A 26,717-nucleotide genomic window follows, 5' to 3' on the forward strand; every position below is an offset into this window, starting at 1 on the left:
GTGCTGGGTTAAGGATTGTCCCTGAGAAAAGCTTCTAAGATTTAGGCTATCAAACTTTGATTAATTTTATCAATGCTAAACAAATTAACAGACTTGCTTATCACCAAAATTTTTATTGAAACTCCTATTACACATAACTGCACTAAAGACCAGCAAAATATAACATGTGTAGGCCACTACAGAAAATCCTGGTTAGTGCACAATCCTTCTCTTGAATTATACAAATGAAGTATAACAAAACACACCAGCATCATGATTCACACAGTAAATCTCAGACTTAATAAAGTGCAATTCTACTCTGAAAAGTAACTATATAAACAGCACTCTCTCACAGAAAAGATCTGTTCTGCTAGTGTATTCAGGGTCACATCAGATAACTTTAATTACTAAAGTAAATCTTTATTGCTTTTTACTCCTGCCAGCCCTGTAGAACCAACATAGCTGAGAGAGAGAGAGAGAGAGAGAGATGAATTCTGTTCTTTCCTGGGCATTATCAGTAGAATTGTTTACTAAAGTTCCAATCTGTTAGCCCATTTAAGGCAGTGGGACTGCCCAGATGTCACTGATTTGGCCTACAGTATCTTTATTACCAATGATGATGTGTGAGCTAGAAAGAACCTAGCTTGACTGTCAAAATCCAAGGTGAGTCCAAGCTGCCAGTGAGAAAAAACATTTTTAATTACAAACAGATTACATTTGATCTGGAAATCACTGAGAAGAAATAAACATGGAACATCTTAGTGCCAATTTCAGTCACTTTTCAGAGCCAGAAGTGTACTTTAAGGTAATGGCCTCACCTTATAACAAAGATTTTTTTTAAATACAGATGCTCTGAAGAAACCAATGGTTGCAAACTGGTACTAGCAGCACACAGAGGCTCTAAAGCATACATTAATTCCAGCATTTTTGTGCACATGTGGAGATGCCATGCATTGCTCACCTTGTCCAGAGCACTGAGAATCTCATGTTCTGATAGCATATCTGATCTGGTCAGTATGACAGACCACTGTGTGGAGGATGCAGTTCAACAGTTTTCTCATACTATCTGAATAATAGCTCTTCGAGCCCTGGAACTTTTGATAAGGCACTTAATTCACACACAAAATGAAGAGAGAGGAGTGTAGAATTCACCAGCATGACATTTATAGTGTTGTTCTAACTTACACACCCAATTTGCTGTGCTCACTTCAGAACCAGACTTCTAAGAAAGAAAAATGACATATCTAGACTACATTGGAACCCTAGTCTCTCCTTACCCCTTCTCCCCTCCAGTCACAGAAATTCTGTCTCAGAAATCAAATGTCTCACAAATCTTATTCCTCATTCCGAAGAAAGGGCCCAGTTGAATAAGAATCACAATGACACTGTTCTTAACCTTTAGCCATTAAACCAGTGGCTGGGCCCAGTTTCTGAAGCTGATCTGTCCTTTCATGAAGAATAATGTTGACCTTAGAGTAAGGCAATTATTATATCATTTCCTGCTCCTGATTAACATCAAGTATTTTTCAAAGCCCAAGACCCCTAGCAGGGAAACAGAAATAAAGTTATTCACTGCATTTATATATAAACCCAACCCAGCCTCGTCCTGCTCCTCATTTAAACGACTCAGCTGTGACTATGCTGCTGGTGCTAAAATGTAAAATTATTCTAGCATGTGATTTGCATCTTTCTTACTGTTCTTTGCTTTATGTTGTAGTTACAGCAGGAACAATATAGTATTTAAAATGAATCAGACTATTATATACTCCAAATTTTGGAGTACGCTAGTTACTATGTATCAGTGATAGAAGAACTGTAACAATTTTTTTTTCATTTTCATGAGCAGACATTCCCAAGCTTTCGGTTAAAACACAACAGTGGAAGAAAGTGTAACTTTGCCTTGAAATGACCTTGTCTTTTGTTATAACACAATGAAGTGTTCAAAACATTTGTGTTGTTTATCACTTTACAGGTCATTCAGTTTGAACAGCAAAACTAAATAGGTCAATTTTGCTTTCTGTTTCTAGTCAATTTCACTTTCTGGTTCTAATGCACTAGTTCCTGGCCTATAGGTACACTAAATCTTAAATTGACATAAATTGGGTCATTCAGGGGTCTGAATTAGCTACTCCTCGAGTGACACAACTTATGCCAACTTAAGCGCCAGTGTGGACAGTGCTATGTCGATGGGAAAGCTTCTCCCACTGACATAGCTACTGCTGTTCGTGGGGGCTGGAGTAATTATCCCAATGGAAGAGCTCTCTCCCGTCGGCTAAGAGCAGCTACACTAGAGAGCTTACAGGAGCACAGCTAGATTGCTGCTTTAAGTTCTCTAGTGTAGCCAGAGCCCTACTGTTGTATTTGGAGGTTTCAGAGTAACAGCCGTGTTAGTCTGTATTCGCAAAAAGAAAAGGAGTACTTGTGGCACCTTCGAGACTAACCAATTTATTAGAGCATAAGCTTTCGTGAGCTACAGCTCACTTCATCAGATGTGATGAATTATAAATTGGTTAGTCTCTAAGGTGCCACAAGTACTCCTTTTCTTGTTGTATTTGGGTTCACACCAATGTAGGGACATGTTCAAAACAAAAACTTTTGATTTTTTTTTTAAAGTCAAGGATATCTGTAACATCAGAGTTTGTAAAACCCATTTTTGTTTCATTTCATTATGCTCAGTTTTGGATATGAAACTGTAGTACTTGATGGTTTCCCTTTAAAATGCATAATTGTATGGCTTGCTTCTCCACTGCCTAGCATCTTTTGTTGCTGTTCATATGCAAAGTGAGTGTAAAACAGCAGCATGGCTGATTGGCAGCACTTTGCACCCACTTTACTCTCAGTTTGCACAGTTGTAAATGACAAGGTAAAGGACAGTGGAGGAATCAAGCTCCTAAGGCCTTGTCTTCACTGCTAAAAAAGGTGTATTCTTAAACTTCAGGATAACAAATGAGTTTCAGCTATCCTTTACGTAAAAAAAGTTACTTTAGGCCTTGTCTCCACTGCCACTTATAGCGTTGAAACTTTCTTCGCTCAGGGGGGTGAAAAAACACACCCCTGAGCGATGCAAGTTTCAGCACTGTAAAGTGGCAGCGTAGAAAGTGCTACAGCGCTGGGAGCAGGGAGCTATTCCCCTCACAGAGGTGGTTTTATTACAGCGCTGGAAGAGCTCTCTCCCAGTGCTGGAGCCTTGACTACAGACCACTTTAAAGCACTTCTGCGGCAGCGCTTTAATGTCGGCTGTGTAGACATACCCTTAGTTTTACTGTGAGATAGACTAGGGCTGTGTCTGCATTGCCCCTTTCAGAGCTAAAACTTTAGTTGTTCATGGGTGTGAAAAAAAAAACTCCTGAGTGACAAAAGTTTTGGCGCTGAAAAGTACCAGTATAGACAGCACTTTATCGCCAGGAGCCACACTCTGGGCGATAAAGCTACCACCTCGTTTGGGGTGGGTTGTTTGTTTGTTTTTTTTAATCACCAGGAGAGCTCTCCCCCAGCGATAAAGCATGACTACACTGGCCACATCACAGTGCTGCTGCAGCCGCGCTGTAACGTGGGCAGTGTAGACATACCCTTAGTAAGGTCAACAGAGCTGACCTTTCCTAGTTTATCTTATGGTAAAACTAAGTGCCTTGTCCTCACTGTGCCTTTACCTCAGGATAGCTCACACATGTTAGTTAACCTGAGGTAAAAAATACTTCCTTTTTTTAAAAGACAAGGCTTGTGCGGTAAAAGCTCAATCTCCATACGCGCAAAACTCCCATTGAATTCAATGGTACTTACTTACATACAAGGGCTACAGAATCAGACCTGATTTACTGGAACAGATTAAACATCTTTCCACATTAAAACATAGGGTTTTTACAGCATAACAACAGGCTAGATTACAGTGTCTGTTCCTGCTTACATCCCCTAGCATATTTCTGTAAAGGGGCCAGAATAACTCCAGCATTCCTATCTTCACTTTCTGGACTATACAGGTTGTGTTTTTCAATGTAAGCCCGGACTGCATCAGGGACCAGGTAACGGACGCTCTGGCCTCTCCTCAGTGCTCTTCGGATCTTGGTGGAAGAGATGTCATTGGTGATCCACTCTTCTACCAGGTGAATGTTATTCTTGTGTTGCCATAGCGTGTCAGATTCATAGATAAATTTCTGTGCATTGTTTCCAGCTCTGGTTATGCAGACAAGGCCATGGTTTGCCACAATTTCAGTGATGTCTTCCAGCTTCCACAAGTTGGGGATTCCAAAGGACTCCAAGATGTCAGCTCCGCAGAGCAACTTCAGCTGTGGGACACCTAAAAAAAGGGAATGGACGAAGATTGAGTTTTAGCTGCTGGTATTTGCTGACTTAGCAATGATACGCTACCTCTCCATATCCTGGGTATACTGAGGTAATGGGATGAAATTAACATGAAAAGGAACATTCAGACAGTGTATTAGAAAAAACATCCTGATAATAAGATTTATTAGGCTATCCACAGGAGTCTCCAAAGGGAGCAAAAAGTACTAGAAAATATAGTAACTCCCCACTTAACATCCTCTTGCTTAATGTTGTTTCGATGTTACGTCCCTGCTCCATTACAGAACATGCTTGTTTAAAGTTGTGCAATGCTCCCCTACAACATCATTTGGCCGCCTGTTTTGTCCACAGCTGGCAGCCCCCCTATCAGATCCCTACCCCCCCTCCCCCCCAGCGCCTCTGTGGACCTCAAAAGCTTATCTCTTTCACCAACAGAAGTTTGTTTGGCTTGATAGGTGTCTGCCCTTCCTGGGTGGATGGTGTTAGTAAACTCTGGCCAGGAAAGACTAAGATATCAAATTATTTTTAAGGGATCAAAAAAACACACTGGGGGAAAAAAAATCCATCGTGGAAAGTTGGAAGGGGCTTATTGGCTGAAACCAAAAGGTGTGGGTGGGCCCAAGGTACTAAGAAACTGGCAAGCTTGTTAGGTCTTAGTTCATGCAGGTGCTCAGGTTAAATAGAGATGAATAATAAAATTACATCTTTGTAAGAAGTAATAATCAATCTGGACGTTAGCTGGAATTTCTAAATCATGCTACTCCACTTTCATGGGGTTTTAAATTACAACCCCTTCCTCCATTTCTGGATACACAAGGGACTTCTGACTTATTGTTCTTCCTTCCCTCATTTAATAAAAAGAGCCTATGATCCACAATTCCTTAACTTCAGCTGTAGTGTGACAAATCTCAGTAAACTAAATGTTTTTTTTCCAGTTCATATTTCTGTTATCTTAAGGATTAGTCTAAGACCTGATTACTTCACCCTGATAGTCTACTATTATGAAGGAGACTACTGATTCACGCCATAAAATCTAGGTGCTTTATTTTCTTTACATTGTTCAGTAGGGAGGTCAGAACTGAGATTGAATATCAGAAAAATGCTTCTCAATGGCAGATCACCATGGCCTGGAAATAAGTGTGGGTTGCTATGGGGATTTATTTCGCAAACATACTCAACCTTTTGTTTCTGGACTCAGTTGATTCTTTTTAACAGGAATGTATCTATTTGCTTCCTGTTTTCTCTTTCGACCTGGCTTTATTAGAGGTACAGCACTCTGGAGACTGTTATCAGGATTAGAAGATGCAAGTTTCTGATGATGGTATCTACAAAATAAATAATTTTTGAAAGAGTATTAGAGTTGTGTGATAACATAGGGAAGAGAACCACCTACTGAATCATATTTCATCACTTTCTCCTGCAGCAGTACCCTGAGTTTTTCACAGAGGTCTCTTGAGAACTGCCCCAACCATGGGCTGTGAGATCAGAGTCCTATGACTGCCACTGTGCTGGAGCTAGAAGCATCAGCAATTAAGTAAGTTTATTTTTTCAAAGGAAGAAATTGGACGGAGTTAGAGTAATACACAAACCATATGGAGAAGAAGGGCAAACACAGAAGCATTATGGGGGTGAAGGAAGATTGAAAAATAGGCATTCCTTTAAGGTTCTCACATTACTTTTAAAAGTACGGAAGAGCAGCATTGTACATCAGCAGAACTCAGTGAGGGAAGCTTGGGCAGCATGGGCCCACTCTACTCTCAGCTCTAGTCACCGTTATGAATCCCTCACTTTCTTCAGTGTTAAAAAGGCATAAAAAATAAGGATGTAAGTGATATGCCCTTAGAAATTTTAAACTGTTCAGAGTCTCAGCGTATAGGCATGGAGGGGGGGGGAGGGCTAATCCCACAACCCTTATTTATGTGAAAAACTCTTGCTCATATGAATAGTCCCTTTGACTTCCATGGGACTATTCATGTGATTAAGAGTTGCAGAATTGACCCTTAGCCATTTAAACCATTCCTGTCCTGATCCTACTATAGGAATACGTGTCTTTTCAGTGTATGGCTACGCAATACCTTAGAACTTTGAGTGTCTCCAGCCACTCATTCTGGCTGCTTTCCCAGTCATCAACTTCCACCCAGTCTGAGCTTTCTGTAGCAAGCTGTGCCATGGTTACTCGGTGATTGGCACTGATCAAACTTTTCTTCTTATATGCATCACCCACTGGGGAAATGATTCCTTTGATTACTTTGTATTTTCCTGCATGACAAGCACACCCACACAAAAACATAAGGAGTGACTGAGCAGATGTCAACTTCACTGTATTGTACATAAAGTACTTCATATGCATGGTCATTATGGTCTTTAAAAGAAAATAGATGCCATTTCCCCACAGAGCCCTGTTAGCCAATCCCCTGGAACCGGAAAAGTGTTGTGCCCTGTGACTGATGTATGGAGCACAGCTGTGAAAGAGAATTTGAATCATGCTGCCAAGGGTAGGTGACACAGACTACAAAAAGCTGGTGTGATAGTCCCAGGATTTGGGGAGAGGAGGCTGTGACAGATTGACAATATGTCCGAGTCAAACTGTGAACTCCTTTTTGTTTTGTGGACCCCATTTTGTTTCGTGGACCCCATTTTGTTTCTGGGTCTCTCTTTTGTATTGTAATCTTTATTCTGAAGTGTGACCTTCATGTTGTATTGCAGTCTTTGTGGATTGGAGCATCCATTTTGTAGCAGGGGCTTGACACCTAGTGGAACAACTATGTCTGAGAAGCAATGACAGAGCAATCAAGGGTTATCAACATTGAATGACTCTTCCCTAGTACAATAATGTTTTTTTTCTATTGTTAGGGTAATTGACTCTGAATGACAAGGGAGAAGCTTCAGAGTAACAGCCGTGTTAGTCTGTCCCAAACTTACCCAGCTGAAGCACATAGACAACATGGAGACAGAGATTGTTTTAAAAGAGGAAAGGAGTACTTGTGGCACCTTAGACACTAACAAATTTATTTGAGCATAAGCTTTTGTGAGCTAAGGTGCCACAAGTACTCCTTTTCTTTTTGCGAATACAGACTAACATGGCTGTTACTCTGAAACCTTTGGCACATGCAAAATGACCAGCCAAAAGAAGGCAGCAAAAGATGCATAGTTTAAGGATGCTGACCAAACCCAGGACTCACAGGAGGGATGAGATTAGATTTAGGGCGGCGGAAGGGGGTGTGCATTCAGGATGTTGTTGTTTTTCAAAGATCTGTTACTCTTGAAAAGGCTAGAGAGTTAAGTGTCTGTGATTACGATGTTTCTCTGATAAGTCTGTGTTCCTTGACTACCTCCTGCCACACTGACCCTGAAGGTTTTAATTAGAAACTGGGCTACAACAACCAGGTGGACTCTGGGGGAATATATCCTAGCAACTGAGGGCTCAGGAAGGTTGAGGCATTGGTTCCAGAATGTGGGATCCTACTGACCGAATAGGGAGTCAGACCCAGAGTCTATCTCTGGGAGCTTGTGTGAAATACCCAGAAGTAGGAACAATGACCAGTGACTATCCAGACCCAGGGAGGCTTAGAAACACATTGACGTAGGAGTTGGGTTGCTTACAACAGACTGGTCCACAAGAGGGGACAGGGATACAGAGGCCACTGCCACAGATATGACCGATTACTGTGCTATATTCCCGGCAACTCTGGACATTCTTCTATGTCTTAGGTTACTTATTATCATGCATACACTCATACCCATCTCTACATCTTGTGAATCGGAATCCGAATATAGACACTGTCATAGCAAAACAATCGCAGATACTCACACAAATGCACTCACCTAAACACACAACCACACACATCTCAGAGCTCTACATTTTGCATTAGCTAAGCTATTACTCCCACCTGTTTCATGCAAGTAGTCTTTAGCCAGCTCAAACAGCCTCAGATGCATGTTGGTGATTGGATTGAAAGAACCACAGGCCAGCAGAACAACCTCTCTCTTGTTATCTGGATTCTCCATATGATTTCCCTGAAGCCACAGGTCCAAATGGAGAACTTCAGAGTCACAGCCAAAAACTACAGTAAGGGGAGAGGACAAAAAAGTTGTTTTCTGCTCCTTTAGAGTTACCAAATAAAGCAGAAGATGGTTTGATTAGAAATGAACAACCCATCATGCTAACATCAATATTTGCTCTACAATCTCTTACATGATGCTCCATTTTTGATATTAGGAGGTTAATACCAGATGCAATTCTGCTACCTCCAGAAGGTGTAACAGAGAAGGTGCAACCAGAGAGATTGGATGGGGCAAAGGTGGCTATATGCCACAAGAAGGATGATGAGGACTCTTGTGTGGGCCTTAAGTATGGGAAACATACAGTTGAGAATACTCAGGGCTTCAAAGGATGTAGAATGAAGAGAGTGGGGGAAGGCAGCATGAGATTTGTGTGTAATAGATAGCAATGTGACAGTACTAAGGGAGCTTTAGTAAAGAGTACAGTGTATATGGTGAATAATAGCAGCACTGCCATCCCAGCATTCAAAAATCATAGATCAGGCCCCTCAAAAATGATGAGATTTATTCTTTTGCAATGTTGGTCCTTTTATTTGCATTTGGCTTTCTGAGCCATTAGGGTGCAGTCAATTAATGTTTTCAATACACTTTTCTCCATAACCCGAAGGGCTAGAAAACATACTTTATAATGACAGAGGGAGACCCACTAACTTCCTCATTTTCCTCTCAGCATTAGCTTGCATCATAATCACTAAAAGAAAAGGAGTACTTGTGGCACCTTAGAGACTAACCAATTTATTTGAGCATAAGCTTTCGTGAGCTACAGCTCACTTCATCAGATGAAGTAAGCTGTAGCTCACGAAAGCTTATGCTCAAATAAATTGGTTAGTCTCTAAGGTGCCACAAGTACTCCTTTTCTTTTTGCAAATATAGACTAACACGGCTGTTACTCAGAAACCTATCATAATCACTGTGAAGATAATACGTTCTGTGGGTGGCCAAGGTTCAAAAAACAGTGATGTATGGTATAATTAAGGTTTAAAGGTCCCAGTGTTTATTTTTTGGCAGAATTGCTAGTAAATATTAGTCTAATCAAGAAAAAACACAAGCACTGGGTGTTTTAAACACATTCATTAAATATTGGCTTCAGTCCACAATTACCAGTATATAGTATTTTAGGCTGTAATTCTTTTCTATCAAAAACTACTGCTCTAAATTAGTACTCTCAAGAAACTTAGGTACAGATTCTTCACTCCATTATTCTGATTTTACACCTATCAATCATAGATCTGGCCAGGGTGATCCATTCATTAATGATCTATGAACTAGATTATTGCAATTCATAGTTAGGAGTGGAACCACACATCCTGAAAAAAGCTCTTACTGGTATAAAATGCCTGCTTAGCTGCGCAAGCTGCCATGAATGCATCACTCCAGCATTCACTTTTCCAGTCTTCCCAGTGAATACAGAAACTGCTTCAGATTGTGTCCTGATTTTCAAAATCCTCCATAGGACTGGTTTAGGTATTGAGAGATCACTTCTCTCTCTGTGACTGAGACTGTGAATTCCTATGACAGCTATATTTAGGTGAAACAATTAAACTATTGATCAACAGGAAGAGGTTCATGAGTGTGGGAAACAGAACTTTGGTAAAAAGAAAAGGAGTACTTGTGGCACCTTAGAGACTAACCAATTTATTTGAGCATAAGCTTTGTTAGTCTCTAAGGTGCCACAAGTCCTCCTTTTCTTTTTGTGGATACAGACTAACACGGCTGTTACTCAGAAACCTATCATAATCACTGTGAAGATAATACGTTCTGTGGGTGGCCAAGGTTCAAAAAACAGTGATGTATGGTATAATTAAGGTTTAAAGGTCCCAGTGTTTATTTTTTGGCAGAATTGCTAGTAAATATTAGTCTAATCAAGAAAAAACACAAGCACTGGGTGTTTTAAACACATTCATTAAATATTGGCTTCAGTCCACAATTACCAGTATATAGTATTTTAGGCTGTAATTCTTTTCTATCAAAAACTACTGCTCTAAATTAGTACTCTCAAGAAACTTAGGTACAGATTCTTCACTCCATTATTCTGATTTTACACCTATCAATCATAGATCTGGCCAGGGTGATCCATTCATTAATGATCTATGAACTAGATTATTGCAACTCATAGTTAGGAGTGGAACCACACATCCTGAAAAAAGCTCTTACTGGTATAAAATGCCTGCTTAGCTGCGCAAGCTGCCATGAATGCATCACTCCAGCATTCACTTTTCCAGTCTTCCCAATGAATACAGAAACTGCTTCAGATTGTGTCCTGATTTTCAAAATCCTCCATAGGACTGGTTTAGGTATTGAGAGATCACTTCTCTCTCTGTGACTGAGACTGTGAATTCCTATGACAGCTATATTCAGGTGAAACAATTAAACTATTGATCAACAGGAAGAGGTGCATGAGTGTGGGAAACAGAACTTTGGTAAAAAGAAAAGGAGTACTTGTGGCACCTTAGAGACTAACAAATTTATTTGAGCATAAGCTTTGTTAGTCTCTAAGGTGCCACAAGTCCTCCTTTTCTTTTTGTGGATACAGACTAACACGGCTGCTACTCTGAGAACTTTTGTAGGAATTGGACCTCGACTATGAATCCTTCTGCAAGAGATGAGAACAAACACATCCAGACCTAAATGCAAAATTCATTTCTTTAGGTTAGCTTTTCTCCAAAAAGTTATTCACACAGAAAGATACACAACACAGCACACATACAAACAGGCAAACTATAAGCTATTATTCTATTACACACTGTGAAGGAAGAGAGAGATATTGTTATTTTGAAATATTTGGGAGGCATTCAGATACTACAATAATGGAGGCCCATGTAAGTATAAAAATACCGAATCACCACTTGTTTAATACAGAAGGCAGCTCAAACATTACTACATTTGGACAGACAAATATAGCATCTAGTGAACGATCCAATTTACCTGAACCTAGTGACAATGATGTCTATTAATTGAATCATGAGGAACAGAATCTTTTCAAGTCACCTTTATCAGCTCTTCCTACCAAGACTGAGAGCAGACAACATTCCTCAGCTGGCAGCTTTGGGATTTGACCACAGGAAGCAGAAGAGCTACTCTGAAACCTCTTAGCTCTGAAGGTGAAGTTATCACCAGTTTACTTGTTCTCTTTGCTACTGTTCCGTTCAGACTGATCTATCTATCTGTACTGATCATGGTTAGCATGTCAGTACAAGTTAAGATTTTTATTGTGTTCTTTTGAGATGGGCTTTTTAAAGTTTTTTTAAAACCTTTACTAAAATATTAAGGGGTGGGGAGACTGGGGCATTATATTACCCCCAAGCCCATTACAAATTAGCTATTCTGCACTAATCCTGCCAATTCTCATTACGATAAAGGGACTTTGTGCTTATGGTGACCTCAGGGAAGTAAGCTCCTTTCGGGGAATGCTGAGCTTTTGAAATCCAACGGCAATTGATAGCAGAAAAGAATTACAGGGCATAACAGAATTTTGTCACTCATACCAGCCATGTATTACTGGAATAAAAACCTCTCTTAAATGGCACTTCTCCCAGATTCTTGAGCATCCGATCAGACCAGCTATGATTCATTCCTGCCTGACTCACATGGCCTACCACCTGAGCTGATGAGTGCCCAAACACCATTAATTCGGATTGTAAACACAGTTTTGTTTTAGGGCTATTTAATAGGGGTGTGTGTATCCATGGCAGAAACCAGGGAAAGAGTTTAGAATCTCTTAAATCCAGTAAAGCAGCAAAACTAATTAAAGCTCGAATCCTTTATCAAAAGGGTAGATAGTTGTGTACAGGGTAGAGTTAATGTAAGTTGAGATATTGTTTATTAGCTTTTAATTATTATTTCTGAAAGGTGAATTTAGTGCTTTTGAACTAATAAAACTAATAGCACTGACTATAGCCACACAATGCTCCGCAATCCCGACTCACAACATCCTTGTCTTCTGAGCTGAGATTTATAACAATGTGGTACTTTTGTTAATATTTCTAAAGACTAGGATGAGACCATTAAACTACTTCTACTTGTGAGCCAAATTAAGATTCTAATCCAGTTCTCCAGAGGTGAAACTTCAATGTTTAATTCACTGAAACGCTTAGCCTCCATTGCAACTGAAAAGAGCTACTAATATTTAAGGGCAAACATTGATATCTACAAGATATACAGTAGTGCATACCACATATCACAGGGTAGAATGGTGCTCTCTACATATATAATATAAAATACCTGTTTCCAGATACAGTAGCAAATTTAGCATACACATCAATAGAGATTGACTTTCGAGTGGGAAAGGAATAGAAGCTTCTGAAGAGAGGGCTGCAAAATATAAAAATGGTCCAAATCAGGTTGGGACTAAAATACTAAAAAGCTTTGAATGCTCATAGGAGAGTACCTGGTAGGGTTAGTCCATGCTTAGGCAAACAGATGATGGAATTAAATTTGCTATTATAACAGCACATTGTCAGGAGACAAAGGCTTTGTCTACATTGAGAAGATCTGGATGATACAGTGGTAAAAATTCATGCAGCAATATGCCCTTCTGCTTGTACCATTGCTTGCAAAAGCGGAGCTGTGTTGGTGCTACACGGCAATGGGAGAACTCCTTAAAATTCGCAGTGCAGTTAAGGCCTTTGTCTCCATATTAAGGTTTGCTGCTGCAACATCATGTAAAATACAAATTCAGTTAATCTAGAGGCATCATCTAATAGTACCATGTCCCTTCCTATGAGCATGGTCCCCTCAAATCTTTGAATTTTGGACTTTCTAAGTTATTCCCAAACTGATTGGGAATTGTTGGGTGCTCAGTACCTTTGAAATGTGTCTACAAGTCCTTTGCCAGCTTTAAATATGGGATCAAGAGTTGAATGCCTCAAGTAACTACGTAACAGAGTTGTGTATTGGTGGAATATTTTACTGTGTAGTAAGTAATGAATAATAATATGTCTCATGTCATTTTCTTCTCAGTAAGTTATAGTGTTTGTTTTTGGAATCATTATTCTGATCCTTCAGCTCTACATCCTACAGAGGTACAAAGAGGTTTAATTAGTAAAACTTGTAGAGGTTAATTTAATGCATGCATGATGAATTCTGAGATTACAGAGGGAGAAATGAAGCAGGTGTCTTACCTAAAGTGCTGATTTGAGTATTCTGAGATGTTCTTGAGAAGAGCGAAATCATAGCCTGTCCCATAGTTTCTGTTCCCTTTAGACAAGGAGACTGGCAGCAGTTTTCACTCCCCTGAAGATCTGACAGCACAAACCTGAAGGACTGAAAACTCCAATAAAGGACCTGGCAGAAAAGGCCTGCTGACGTTTTAACTAGGTGGTACCATTTTCAATTCCTGTTTCTGTATCAGCAGTCTGCTCATTTAAAGTAAAGTCGTGATGGCAGGGTGGTCCTGCAGCCTGTATTTCGGAAATCAGCAGCAGTCCAGTGTCACCAAAAGTGCCTTATAAATATCTCTATGGTGGCAGGGTGACAACTGAGATAAGTCAGGCTATAAATGCAAAAAGAAAAGGAGTACTTGTGGCACCTTAGAGACTAACAAATTTATTGGAGCATAAGCTTTTGTGGGCTACAGCCCACTTCATCGGCTGCATAAAATGAAACATATAGTAAGAATATATATATATATATATATACACACACACACATACAGAGAAGGTGGAAGTTGCCATACAAACTGTAAAAGACTAATTAATTAAGATGAGCTATTATTGGCAGGGGAAAAAAAACTTGTGTAGTGATAATCCAGATGGCCCATTTAGACAGTTGACAAGAAGGTGTGAGGATACTTAACTTAGGGAAATAGGTTCAATATGTGCAATGACCCAGCCACTCCCAGTCTCTATTCAAACCCAAATTAATGGTATCTAGTTTGCATATTAATTCAAGCTCAGCAGTTTCTCGTTGGAGTCTGTTTTTGAAGCTTTTCTGTTGCAAAATTGCCACCCTTAAATCTTTTACTGAGTGGCCAGACAGGTTGAAGTATTCTCCTACCGGTTTTTGAATGTTATGATTCCTGATGTCAGATTTGTGTCCATTTATTCTTTTGCGTAGAGATTGTCCAGTTTGGCCAATGTACATGGCAGAGGACCATTGCTGACACATATGGTAAAATGGTATAAATGATACATGTAACAGGAGGAAGAACATCCTGCTATTTCTTTCAAGCACATCTTCTGTTAAGAAACCTTTACTGAAGTTTTTCTGTGTTAGTTGGTGTGACAGAGATCTTTCTATTGAATAAATATAGGAGGATGAGATGATGGATATAATTTGGTACAGTGAAATTTCTACTAAGGTCCTCCTGCCCAATAGATAACTCCTTGTATTAAGCCATTCAATTATTCCCGAGGTTTTCAATACGGTTTTGTTCAACTTGCAGTTAAAAAAACCTCTACTGACAATTGATTTTACTAGTCCATTGGGTGGCTACCTGATGTAGCTTTCATTGTATATTTAAAGGTTGCTGGGAATAATACCATTCCAGGTTGAGCCTGGAGTTGCTGCTCTAATATTTCGCAGGCTTAAACCTAAAATTCCTCCCATTCTTTGGTTTGTATCAAAACCTTAATGCTATTTTAGAATAATGTTCTCCAACAAGAGACTAATGTATACATCTGAAATGTGCAAACACAGACATTTGGAAACCCAATATTAGCTTTGTCTAGTAAAAATAAAAATTAAAAAAGGATATTAATTCAGTGAATGTTTAACTGATTTCTTGGGGTTGCTTTTCAGTCCGAGCTTGTCCCAGTACTGCAGCCAGTCACTTTTGAACAAGTTGATGGTAGTATCTTTACTTTCTTCACCATTGGAGTTCTGCAGGCATCTGGGTTTTACAGAGAGATATGTGGGACAGCAAAGAAACAGGGCTTGATTCTCCTGTAACACTGGTGTAAACCAAGAGTGATGCCACTGAAGCAGGAGCATGCAGAGGAATTTAAATTTGACCCCTTTAGAGGGAGTGGGGGGAGGCACAGAAGCTCACTCTCCCCCCTCCCCACCTGGCCCCTGGGGAGAGAGGAATCCCCTAGCTCTGGGGCTGTGGCTCTCTCCCCGCTGCAGCCCCGGGGCAGGGAGAGTACTGTGTCCCTCGCTGATTATTGGGGGTGCCCCTACTTGCCCCCCCATTGTGCATGCCCTGCACTGAAGTCAGTGGAGATATCAGTGTAAAGAAATTTGAGGGGAGAATCAGGCCTGTGATACTCCCCTGATTCTCTCACAGGCAGTATACTCAAATATGTAATTCAGGTGTCATGAAACAGCACTGAGATGCTAGGACTGAGAAGCAGGCTGAGAAAAATCTACACCCATTGTCAAAAAGACAGGTTTCAGAGTAGCAGCGTGTTAGTCTGTGTTCACATAAAGAATAGGAGTACTTGTGGCACCTTAGAGACTAACCAATTTATTTGACAGGTTTCAGAGTAACAGCCGTGTTAGTCTGTATTCGCAAAAAGAAAAGGAGTACTTGTGGCACCTTAGAGACTAACCAATTTATTTGAGCATGAGCTTTCGTGAGCTACAGCTCACTTCATCCACTGAATGCATCCGATGAAGTGAGCTGTAGCTCACGAAAGCTCATGCTCAAATAAATTGGTTAGTCTCTAAGGTGCCACAAGTACTCCTTTTCTTTTTGCAATTTATTTGAGCGTAAGCTTTCGTAAGCTACAGCTCACTTCATCCACTGAATGCATCCGATGAAGTGAGCTGTAGCTCTCGAAAGCTTATGTTCAAATAAATTTGGTTTGTCTCTAAGGTGTCAAAAAGAATTAATGTATCTGACTTATCTGTGATACAACTGCTATGTTTATTACCACTTCTGTCCTTCGATCATTCACACATACTTGGATTACATCAGATATCTGGCTGTTTTGGACCCAGCAGGAACACATCGATTATCTGGGAGAGATGCACTGGTGTTATGAAGATAGCGTAGGAAGAGAAAATGAGGGTGAACAATATGTGGCTGATGAACTTAGTGGCTTTTTAACTTTTCAACATATTTTATGTGGTTAGTTCTGTGTGTCAAGAATAGTGACAAAATAATTTGCCTCTAGCTATGCTTTTTAGAAGGCAAAGGTCATATAGACTGATTCTGCAACACAGTAGACAAGATAATGATTTTTCAAAAGGGGGAAGCTTATCTTCTTGAAAGGTTTCAGAGTAGCAGCCGTGTTCGTCTGTATTCACAAAAAGAAAAGGAGTACTTGTGGCACCTTAGAGACTAACAATTTATTTGACCATAAGCTTTTGTAAGCTACAGCTTACTTAATTGGATGCATCCGATGAAGTGAGCTGTAGCTCACGAAAGTTTATGCTCAGATAAATTTGTTAGTCTCTAAGGTGCCACAAGTACTCCTTTTCTTTTTATCTTCTTGAAGTCTCTCTTTGGGAAGGACTTTAACGAAGTGTTATCTTGATCACTCTCCTCTCTTTCCAGGGCGGGCTTTGGTGCTTATTCTTGTGGAGCCAGTTCCTAGGAGCTCAAGGTGATCTTCTGTGTATTCAGGAGTATAGGATGTTTAACTGAAGGAGTCTGCACTGTTGTATTAACTGCCGTGGCTACACAGTATGTATGTTTGCATTCAAGGCTACATTCCACTTCTGATTTTATGTTTTCTAAAGCAAAGCTAGTTTTCACTTCATTTTAATGGGACCCTTTGGTTTCTAACAGCTCTTAAATGAAGGGATCTGAGTATTTTAACAAACTCATTGTCTCAGCAGTGCCATAATAAAGTTACAGTTACAACTGGTATACTTAGTTGAATAATTTTGTTTCACTGTTATCTTTTATAATTAATTGCAGGCTCTCTGCATTTTTCAGTTAGAGGATGGATTGCTGGGCATATAAAATGGAACAGAATAATCAAAAACTAGGAAAATATTAGCCTAATTTTGAAATTAGTGAGCTGGATTAAAAAGGTAGAATCATGTTTTCTGCACCTTCAGACTACTTCTAGTCATAATGTCAAAAAGAAGTATTGCTACTCCTTTCATTTATCAATTTTAAACACTGACAAACATTGCTACAATGATAACAAGAAGTCTCTCTCACAGTTGCTTTCTTACACAGGCCAAAACTAGCCCAAACTTTATGATCTGTCTGTGATGCTGTCAGTGAGCACTGTGACTTCAGCAGGTACTTTTAAAGTTTATTTAAATGAGAAATTAAACCTTTTCTCCTTCACAGAATTAGCTTTACACATTTCCCTGAAATACTGATCTACCTGACAATTTAAAGATATGGGTATCTAAATTAATTAAAGGGCACTGTCAAGCAGTTAGACCCAACATTTAGATTTTGTTTAAGTGAAACCTAAAAAGAATATGTTCTATTATATTCCTTTAAAATGTAAGTGAAATCATAGAATATCAAGATTGGACAGGACCTCAGGAGGTCATCTAGTCCAACTCCCTGCTCAAAGCAGGACCAATCCCCAATTTTTGCCCCAGCTCCCTAAATGGCCCCCACAAGGATTGAACTCACAACCCTGGGTTTAGCAGGCCAATGCTCAAACCACTGAGCTATCCCTTCCCTTGTTTATTTAAATATTCTGCAGAAGTCCTGGAAACCGAAACAGGGCAGCATGGTGTTAGCATGTAAGAAGAAAAGCTGATTATAATTACAAGTAAAATTGACCAATCTATTTTTGTTGTGGAAGCTGAATGAAGTGAAAATAATAAATCAGTAGCACTGATTAAGAGTGATTTAGATTTCTTAAATGTTCAGTTTTAATCTAAGGTGTGGTGGGTAAAACAAGTAAATAATTTTCTTTTTATAAGTGACAGAAATATGTCATGTATTTGCACTGCTTCCATTTGGAGTCTGGCTTTTGTGACAAAGTACTTAATAGGGTGGGTGAAATTAAAAGAAACTATGAATGACCATAACTGTTGAGTAAATCCTTTTTCTATTAATTTAATTTTTCACTTCTCTTCCTATCCTCCCCTTACCCTAAATATGTCTGAGTGTTATTCTTCATGGCAATCTGACTTGCCAGTATGGCTTCTCCTGGACTGATTCTGAACAGACTAAAACTGGAATGTGTTAGAATTATAACATTCAAAAACCAGTCGAAGAACACTTCAATCTCTTTGGTCACTCGATTACAGACCTAAAAGTGGCAATTCTTCAACAAAAAAACTTCAAAAACAGACTCCAAGGAGAGACTGGTGAATTGGAATTAATTGGCAAACTGGATACAATTAACTTAGGCTTGAATAAAGACTGGGAGTGGATGTGTCATTACACAAAGTAAAACTATTCTCCCCCCCCACTGTTCCTCGCACGTTCTTTCAACTGCTGGAAATGGCCCACCTTGATTATCACTACAAAAGGTTTTTTTTCCCCCACCACCCGCTCTCCTGCTGGTAATAGCTTACCTTACCTGATCACTCTGGTTCCAGTGTGTATGGTAACACCCATTGTTTCATGTTCTCTGTGTATATAAATCTCCCCACTGTATTTTCCACTGCATGCATCCGATGAAGTGAGCTGTAGCTCACGAAAGCTTATGCTCAAATAAATTGGTTAGTCTCTAAGGTGCCACAAGTCCTCCTGTTCTTTATACTGATCCTTGTAACAGTCACAGTGAGGAGAATTTCAAAACAAGAGAGATTCCCAGCAAAGTCTTTAACTATCAATATATACAAACATCAGGGGGCTCTTGAATGGAAACGGCAGTGCTTTGGTACTCTTATGAGGTTCACTCTGTGTCAGTACTTTTCAGTGCTTTCAAGAGTTTTTACACAGAATTTTTCAAATCCTCTTCCTTATTAGCACAAAACAGTTAGCAGGCAAGGACATGAAGGGTTTGGTGCCACTTTGAGTGCAGCCCTTGCACTGGCATCAGCTGGAAGAGTTGCTATGGAAACAGTTATGGAACAGGAGAAGGAAGGAGCTGGACTTGCCTTTGTAATGCATAAAGCTCCAGTTTCAAAGAAGAAAGTGACTCAGACTGCAGACCTGAATAGGTCTGCTCCTAAAAAAAGGGGAAAATAATCGGAAATTTAAAGATGAAAATATATGGTGCCTTTTCAGCAATGGGATCAAATGTCCTTTTGCATCATGGCAGCTAATTTTACAGTCTAGAAAATCAGGCAGCTATTAAACTGCATCATAAACTTGCCTTCTAACTCGTGTCTCTTTACAAATTGAGGTATTTATAGGCAAGATCTGATTATTCACACATACTCTCAATTTCTTAATTCATGCTGACATCTGCAGCTTAGCAACATTTCTCCAGGAAACACATGTGTTGTGCTGGCTCAGGGACCAGAAGGGCTGAAATCTAATACCATTGTGTAATATGCATTTTCTGATAGTGTAATTCTTAAAACTATTGGCACTTTCAGAACCAGGGTCCACTGACTATGGAGTGACCCTCACCTTCATACTCTGGCAACATTCTGATCTACTTTGTTGAAAAGTGGTGCCTTGTACAAAGGGAAATTAATTAGCTTTTCCCAGCAGAGAACAGTAATGTAGGACTCCAGGAATGCTTACAGCCCATCTACTGTCAGACTGTCACATTCAACTCTTCACTCTAAGTTGAAACTATTTAAGAAATTAATGTGTTGTTGAATTATGGACTTCTTATTCCTTAAGCTTTTTAGAGACATCAACAAAATGGATACAAGTTATTCACTGAAGTAACTCCATTGGCCTCAGGGTTGAATTTGGCCCAAAGGCTTTTGAGATTAAAAAGTAATTCTTATAAAGAGAAGTTAAAAAATTTCAGAAACTCCTGTGCTAACTAAAGTAAATTATTTCATTTCAGACAACTTTTAGAGTACCTCACAGTTACTCTCATTCATCACAATTGTACAGGTCTTTCCTCTAATTGTGAAAAACTGCTCACTGCCCTGGAATAATCAGGAACAACTCAATTAATTTCAGTGTTCTTTTACAAAAGGACTTATTTGAAGCCTTTACTGTTGCAGATTTCAAAGCCCCTTATTTCTACTACAAAACTGTGGAAATGCTATTGCCTAATTTAGATTGGGTAGGCATTCAGGGTGACACTTAAAATGTAACTTGAGATCAATATGTCTATTGTCTTGGAAATATTTTTTCCTAAAGACTTGTTAAAGAAAGTGAGCTAATACCTACACCTATCTTGTTTACATAAGTAAATCTCAAATGTGTACTGTTTTGTAACTCTCCAGAAAACTTGTGCTGGATGAGGAGATAACTTCTGTAGAATATTGGTTTTATGTACAGTATTGTAAGAATAATCCTTTGAATCTGTTGCACAAAAATAATGAATCCATTTCTCCTGATGTTTACTTTAACTGTTTTCTTACTAGGGCTGCCTTAAGAAAATTTGGCTAAAACTCTATATTGTGATTTTAGGAACAGTTGATAATTTAAAAAATTAATTGTATGATTCTGTCCCAGAACACGCTAAATAACGTCTTCAATATTTCTCTCTAAAATAACTTTGATTTAATCTTTTTTACTCCAACATTAAGTGGGCCAATCCTGTTCAGTAACTTACAGCTCATGCTTAAAGGAAGACACTGAGATTTTTAAAATGTATTCTATACTGTTTCTAAATAGTAAAGAAGCAGTGTCTGGCACTTAGATCAGGCAACTGGATATGAAGACTCCTTGATGCTACTGCCAGTTCTTACTTGCTTTATGACCTTGGACAACTCACTTAAACTTCCTTTACCTCAAGTTTAGTCCTCTGTCAAAAGGAGATAGCAATACTTACTGAACTCAGAGGGGTTGTGAGGCTTCATTAGTGCATTAGCACCATGTGAGGGACAGCTGGAAGATACTATAGCAGTGCAAAGTATCCTTAAGAGACTAAAGCAGGCCTGTACTTATTCACTGATCTATTGTGCCCCTCTTGTAAATCCTTGTAACACTCAAGAAACTTGCCTCTCAAGCAAGAAGTTGTTATAATGATTAAAGATAACTTATGAAATTTAGGTTTCAGAGTAGCAGCCGTGTTAGTCTGTATTCGCAAAAAGAAAAGGAGTACTAGTGGCACCTTAGAGACTAACCAATTTATTTGAGCATAAGCTTTCGAGAGCTACAGCTACAATGCATCTGATGAAGTGAGCTGTAGCTCACGAAAGCTTATGCTCAAATAAATTGGTTAGTCTCTAAGGTGCCACTAGTACTCCTTTTCTTTTAATGAAATTTGGGTTTCAGAGTAGCAGCCGTGTTAGTCTGTATCCGCAAAAAGAAAAGGAGTACTTGTGGCACCTTAGAGACTAACCAATTTATTTGAGCATAAGCTGTAGCTCACGAAAGCTTATGCTCAAATAAATGTGTTCGTCTTTAAGGTGCCACAAGTACTCCTTTTCTTTTTAATGAAATGTAGTATCATGTAGAAAGCTTACAATGCTTTCTGAGGACGGGCCAGTGACACCAAGAATAACAATATAGATGCACATAACTATTAATTATTCACTGTGAAATATTGTACAGTATATTAAGCTTCTTTCTCTCTTGGGAGCGATGAGAAGAGACCCTGCTGTCCCCATTCTTCAAAGTCCACCCTGTCTTCCTGGATATGAAATATGTACATTGCTACCTTTGGAACCTAGAAAAGCCACTCCTGGATCATTCAGACTGATACAACGTGCTTTCCTCTTCCAAGGGCTGTATGTGCCACCTCTGAGCAGTTCCAAATAAAGTTACCTTTTAAACTATCTTGAACTATTTTGCACTCAGGGATGAAAGGACAGGTATATGACCTGATTGTTTTCACTTTCCCCCTTCATTTTAGTTTGTTTGCACTGCAGCACAAAACTGAATATTTGTTCCGTTAATTGCAATTTAAGGGATTGGAACCCCTGAAAATACAGTAACCTGATGTCGCTGCAGACTGTCTGGATAACATATAACATAAATTCCACTCAGCCATTTTTACCCCATTTTTTTCTGTCAGTTTAAATAATATGAAGTATCTCTTTAATGAACTAGGAGAAGTGGCTTGCCCAGCAGATGAAGTCTAAAAGTCTAATGAAACGGTACTGGCTATCCTGGGGATAGTTTATAGCAGCCTCTTAAGCCAGGGAATTTCCTATAGGGGTGGTCTTCAAAGCATTATATTTCATAGTAAGCGACCCCCATTTTGGCCCAGAAAGTTAGTCTCTTCTCTATAAACAAGAATTCCAATAAATTCTCCAGTTTTTGGGTTTTTTTGTCTATGTGAAAGAGTGAAATCATCACTAAAAAGTGTGTGAGTCTTCCCCAAAATGACAAATGGTCCTCCACTCCACCAAGCTGGCCCACTGCTTGGATTACATCGGCTCAGGGTTGAAGAACAGCTGTTTAAAGCTGGAACTGAGCAAAATGGAACAGAGGAAAACACTATGGGAGTCTGCAGTCTCCTTTAGTTGGAGGAACGCACTCACAATTGGTCAGTTTGATCTGTAGTTTAGGATTCTTCTCTGACTTGTAAGCTCTCACAGTGCTATGATAAACAATGTTCTCTATCAACTCTGGTTGCTAATGAGACTCCATTTCATCCAGACCAGATGATATGACCTGCATGCCTTTATTACCCATTGGCAGGATTACAGCAATACAATATATCTGGGCATAAAGCTCTTGGACTATAGGAAACTTCACATGGGTAGACATACATGCACTAGCTTTGCTTGAGCTAGTGTTCTAAAAAATAGCACTGTGGTCACGGTGGCACAGACAGCAGGTCAGGGTAGCCTCCCCCAATACAATCTTACTTGACCCCCCACTCAGTAGGTACATGGACTGCTAGCCCAAGCTGTTACTCTTGCCACATTGCTATTTTTAGGTGCCAGTTTGAACATAACTAACATGTGTACATCTACCCAAGCTGGGAATCGCACCTTCCAATTGCTGAGTAAATGTGCCCACAATTTTCTTCCCTGGGAAGAAGAAGAAAGAGAAAAAATAAACTATACGTGACAGATGTTAATCACATAATTTAATGCAGTACTGGAAGTCAGATGCTACAGTGATGAGAGTGCTACAAGAACCTCTATAGAACAAGAGAGCCTCCTGCTCTGAATGTCCTTAGAAAGGTAAATCACTATACCAACTCAAGTAATTTTTTTCCTCATAATAAAAGTTTTGTTAAATTATGTATTATCATTTAGGACTGGTAGGTACTGAATTAACACTATCAAAATTATTCCAATGTGACCACAAACAATATTTAAACACTCATACCAGTAAACAATAGTTCTTTGTTTTTTATCCACTTTCTCTCATTCATGTCTCCAAACGCCAAATCCTTGGTATGTACTGATGAAAAAGCTCCTCATGCATTTCTATGTACTTAGTTTAACAAAGCTGAGGTGAGTTATACCACATCCAACTATTTTCATGCCCACTACTAAATAAGACACTGAAAATCTCTCTCTAAGGATTTCTGAGAAGGGTAAACAAAATGACTTAAATAAAATTAGTTCCCATAGGCATTCTTTGTAAATTGACAGGTTTCAGAGTAGCAGCCGTTTTAGTCTGTATCCACAAAAAGAAAAGGAGTACTCGTGGCACCTTAGAGACTAACAAATTTATTTGAGCATAAGCTTTCGTGAGCTACAGCTCACTTCATCGGATGCGTGCAGTGGAAAATACAGTAGGGGGATTTTATATACACAGAGAACGTGAAGCAATGGGTGTTACCATACACACTGTAAGGAGAGTGATCAGGTAAGGTGAGCTATTACTAGCAGGAGAGAAAAAAACAAACAAACAAAAACCTTTTGTAGAGATAATCAAAGTGGGCCATTTCCAGCAGTTGACAAGAACGTGTGAGGAACAGTGGGGGGGGGGGTGGGTGGAAATAAACATGGGGAAATAGTTTTACTTTGTGTAATGACACATCCACACAAAGATGGACTACAAGCCGTAAGGAACAGTATCCCCAATAATGTCATGGCAAACCTGGTGGCTTAACTTTGTGACTTTGTCCTGACCCATAACTATTTCACATTTGGGGACAAATCAGCAGCACTGCTATGGGTACCTGCATGGCCCCACAGTATGCCAACATTTTTATGGCTTACTTAGAACAACGCTTCCTCAGCTCTCGTCCCCTAATGCCCCTACTCGTGCTACACTGATCACATCATCATCTGGACCCATCGAAAAGAAGCCCTTGAGGAATTCCACCATGATTTCAACAATTTCCATCCCACCATCAACCTCAGCCTGGACCAGTCCACACAAGAGATCCACTTCCTGGACACTACAGTGCTAATAAGCGATGGTCACATAAACACCACCCTATACCGGAAACCTGCTGACCACTATACTTACCTACTTAGCCTCCAGCTTTCATCCAGACCACACCACACGATCCATTGTCTACAGCCAAGTTCTACGATACAACCGCATTTGCTCCAACCCCTCAGACAGAGACAAACACCTACAAGATCTCTGTCAAGCATTCTTACAACTACAATACCCACCAGCTGAAGTGAAGAAACAGACTGACAGAGCCAGAAGAGTATCCAGAAGTTACCTACAACAGGACAGGCCCAACAAAGAAAATAACAGAACGCCACTAGCCGTCACATTCAGGCCCCAACCAAAACCTCTCCAGCGCATCATCAGGCATCTACAACCTATCCTGAAGGACGACCCATCACTCTCACAGATCTTGGGAGACAGGCCAGTCCTTGGTTACAGACAGCCCCCCAACCTGAAGCAAATACTCACCAGCAACCACACACCACACAACAAAAACACTAACCCAGGAACCTATCCTTGCAACAAAGTCCGTTGCCAACTGTGTCCACATATCTATCCAGGGGACACCATCATAGGGCCTAATCACATCAGCCACACTATCAGAGGCTCGTTCACCTGCACATCTACCAATGTGATATATGCCATCATGTGCCAAAAATGCCCCTCTGCCATGTACATTGGGCAAGCCGGACAGTCTCTACATAAAAGAATAAATGGACACAAATCAAATGTCAAGAATTATAACATTAATAAACCAGTTGGAGGACACTTCAATCTCTCTGGTCACTAGATTACAGACCTACAAGTGGCAATATTACAATAAAAAAACTTCAGAAACAAGACTCCAACGAGAGATTGCTGAATTGGAATTAATTTGCAAACTGGACACCATTAAATGAGGCTTGAATAAAGACTGGGAGTGGATGTATCATTACACAAAGTAAAACTATATCCCCCTGCCCCTACTGTTCCTCACAGGTTCTTGTCAACTGCTGGAAATGGCCCACCTTGATTAACACTACAAAAGGTTTGTCTGTTTTTTGTTGTTGTTTTTTTCTCCTGCTGGTAATAGCTCACCTTACCTGATCACTCTCCTTACAGTGTGTATGGTAACACCCATTGCTTCATGTTCTCTGTGTATATAAAATCCCTCTACTGCATTTTCCACTGCATGCATCCGATGAAGTGAGCTGTAGCTCACGAAAGCTTATGCTCAGATAAATTTGTTAGTCTCTAAGGTGCCACAAGTACTCCTTTTCTTTTGTAAATTGACATTGTTAAGATAGATGTTCAAAAATTCATTGGGGCAAGCAATAAAAAGTTATATATAGTATTAATACATTCTAATTTTAATTTAAAAAACCACCTTGTTTTGTTAATACCAACAAGAACTTGTTTTCCTTGCCACTTTCTTTTACCAAGGATTTTGTATTTGGTTTCAGTTGGTGAAACTGACACAAAATATACTGTACAAACATACATGCTATATACGTGACATTTTCAATAAGTGCAACACATACTGGTAAAAGTCCAGGGCTGTTGTATAGTGATGCTATGCATTGTTAAACAGCTACCGCCTTCCATCCCAGAGGTGGAGTACTTCAGCGTGGGATGAAGTGATACGGAGAACAGCCAGACTAATTTAGGGCCCAGTCCCACAAAATCTTATTCCTGCATGTAGTCTTTGCTCATGCAAGCAAAGTTCCACTGATGGGATTTACTTGTGTGCGTAAGGACTGCAGGAGTAACATATAATCATTTCTAAATGCCTTTGGCAAGACAGGCTGCATTTCCCTACCCTGTGGCAGCGCTTGTTTTCGTTTCAGTCATACAGAGGTAAGCGGAACTGACTGAAAAATTGGCTGCGCGCTGGGAGGCAAGTCCCTGGCCAGCGACAAGGCCCCCCGCCTGCAGCCAGAGCTCCCCATGGGGCCGCCCTGCTCCCTTCCCCACGCAGGGTAACCCAGGCGCGGCCCCTGGGCGCCTCGCCCCACAGAGGCACCCCTCAAGCTGCTTACCCGGCTGACAGGCGGCGCCACAGCTCCGCAGAGAACGGCCCAGGGTGGGGCGGACCCACTGTGGCCCGGGGTACCAGGCGCCGACGGGACCGCCGGGTACAGCGCACAAGCAGGAGTGCTTCGATTGGCTACTCGGCGACGGAAGTGGACATGGG

The 26,717-nt window shown here is 40.1% G+C and overlaps 1 protein-coding gene across 6 annotated transcripts; it reads right to left on the bottom strand.

Annotated features, from left to right (window-relative positions):
• Positions 1-97: 97 nt before the first annotated feature.
• On the bottom strand, positions 98-26,673 carry NMNAT1 (nicotinamide nucleotide adenylyltransferase 1). 6 transcript variants are annotated; one of them, XM_073316394.2, is made up of 6 exons: positions 26,563-26,673; positions 12,562-12,651; positions 8,169-8,342; positions 6,354-6,537; positions 5,458-5,603; positions 98-4,273 (listed from the first exon to the last, which is right to left on the bottom strand). In XM_073316394.2, exons 2-6 carry the CDS (start codon positions 12,596-12,598, stop codon positions 3,861-3,863), a joined length of 954 nt encoding a protein of 317 aa, XP_073172495.1. In that variant the 5' UTR covers positions 12,599-12,651; positions 26,563-26,673; the 3' UTR covers positions 98-3,860. The 6 variants fall into 6 exon arrangements, with proteins under 6 accessions (XP_073172495.1, XP_073172498.1, XP_073172492.1 ...); XM_073316397.2 differs by lacking the exon at positions 12,562-12,651 and adding an exon at positions 23,173-23,211; XM_073316391.2 differs by lacking the exons at positions 12,562-12,651; positions 26,563-26,673 and adding exons at positions 23,173-23,211; positions 26,065-26,521.
• Positions 26,674-26,717: the final 44 nt, after the last annotated feature.

The sequence above is a fragment of the Lepidochelys kempii genome, chromosome 18 (genome assembly GCF_965140285.1).
Source record: "Lepidochelys kempii isolate rLepKem1 chromosome 18, rLepKem1.hap1, whole genome shotgun sequence".
Lineage (NCBI taxonomy): Eukaryota > Metazoa > Chordata > Testudines > Cheloniidae > Lepidochelys > Lepidochelys kempii.

Excerpts from the sequence above, each read along its gene's own strand:
- NMNAT1 (XM_073316391.2), bottom strand. The coding sequence starts at position 26,128 with ATGGAAGGCGGTAGCTGTTTAACAATGCATAGCATCACTATACAACAG. Across the intron at positions 8,343-23,172 it reads ATTTACTCAGCAATTGGAAG|TTTTTGGCTGTGACTCTGAA; the intron begins GTGCGATTCCCA and ends CCCTTACTGTAG. Across the intron at positions 6,538-8,168 it reads AGACTACTTGCATGAAACAG|GAAAATACAAAGTAATCAAA; the intron begins GTGGGAGTAATA and ends CTTGTCATGCAG.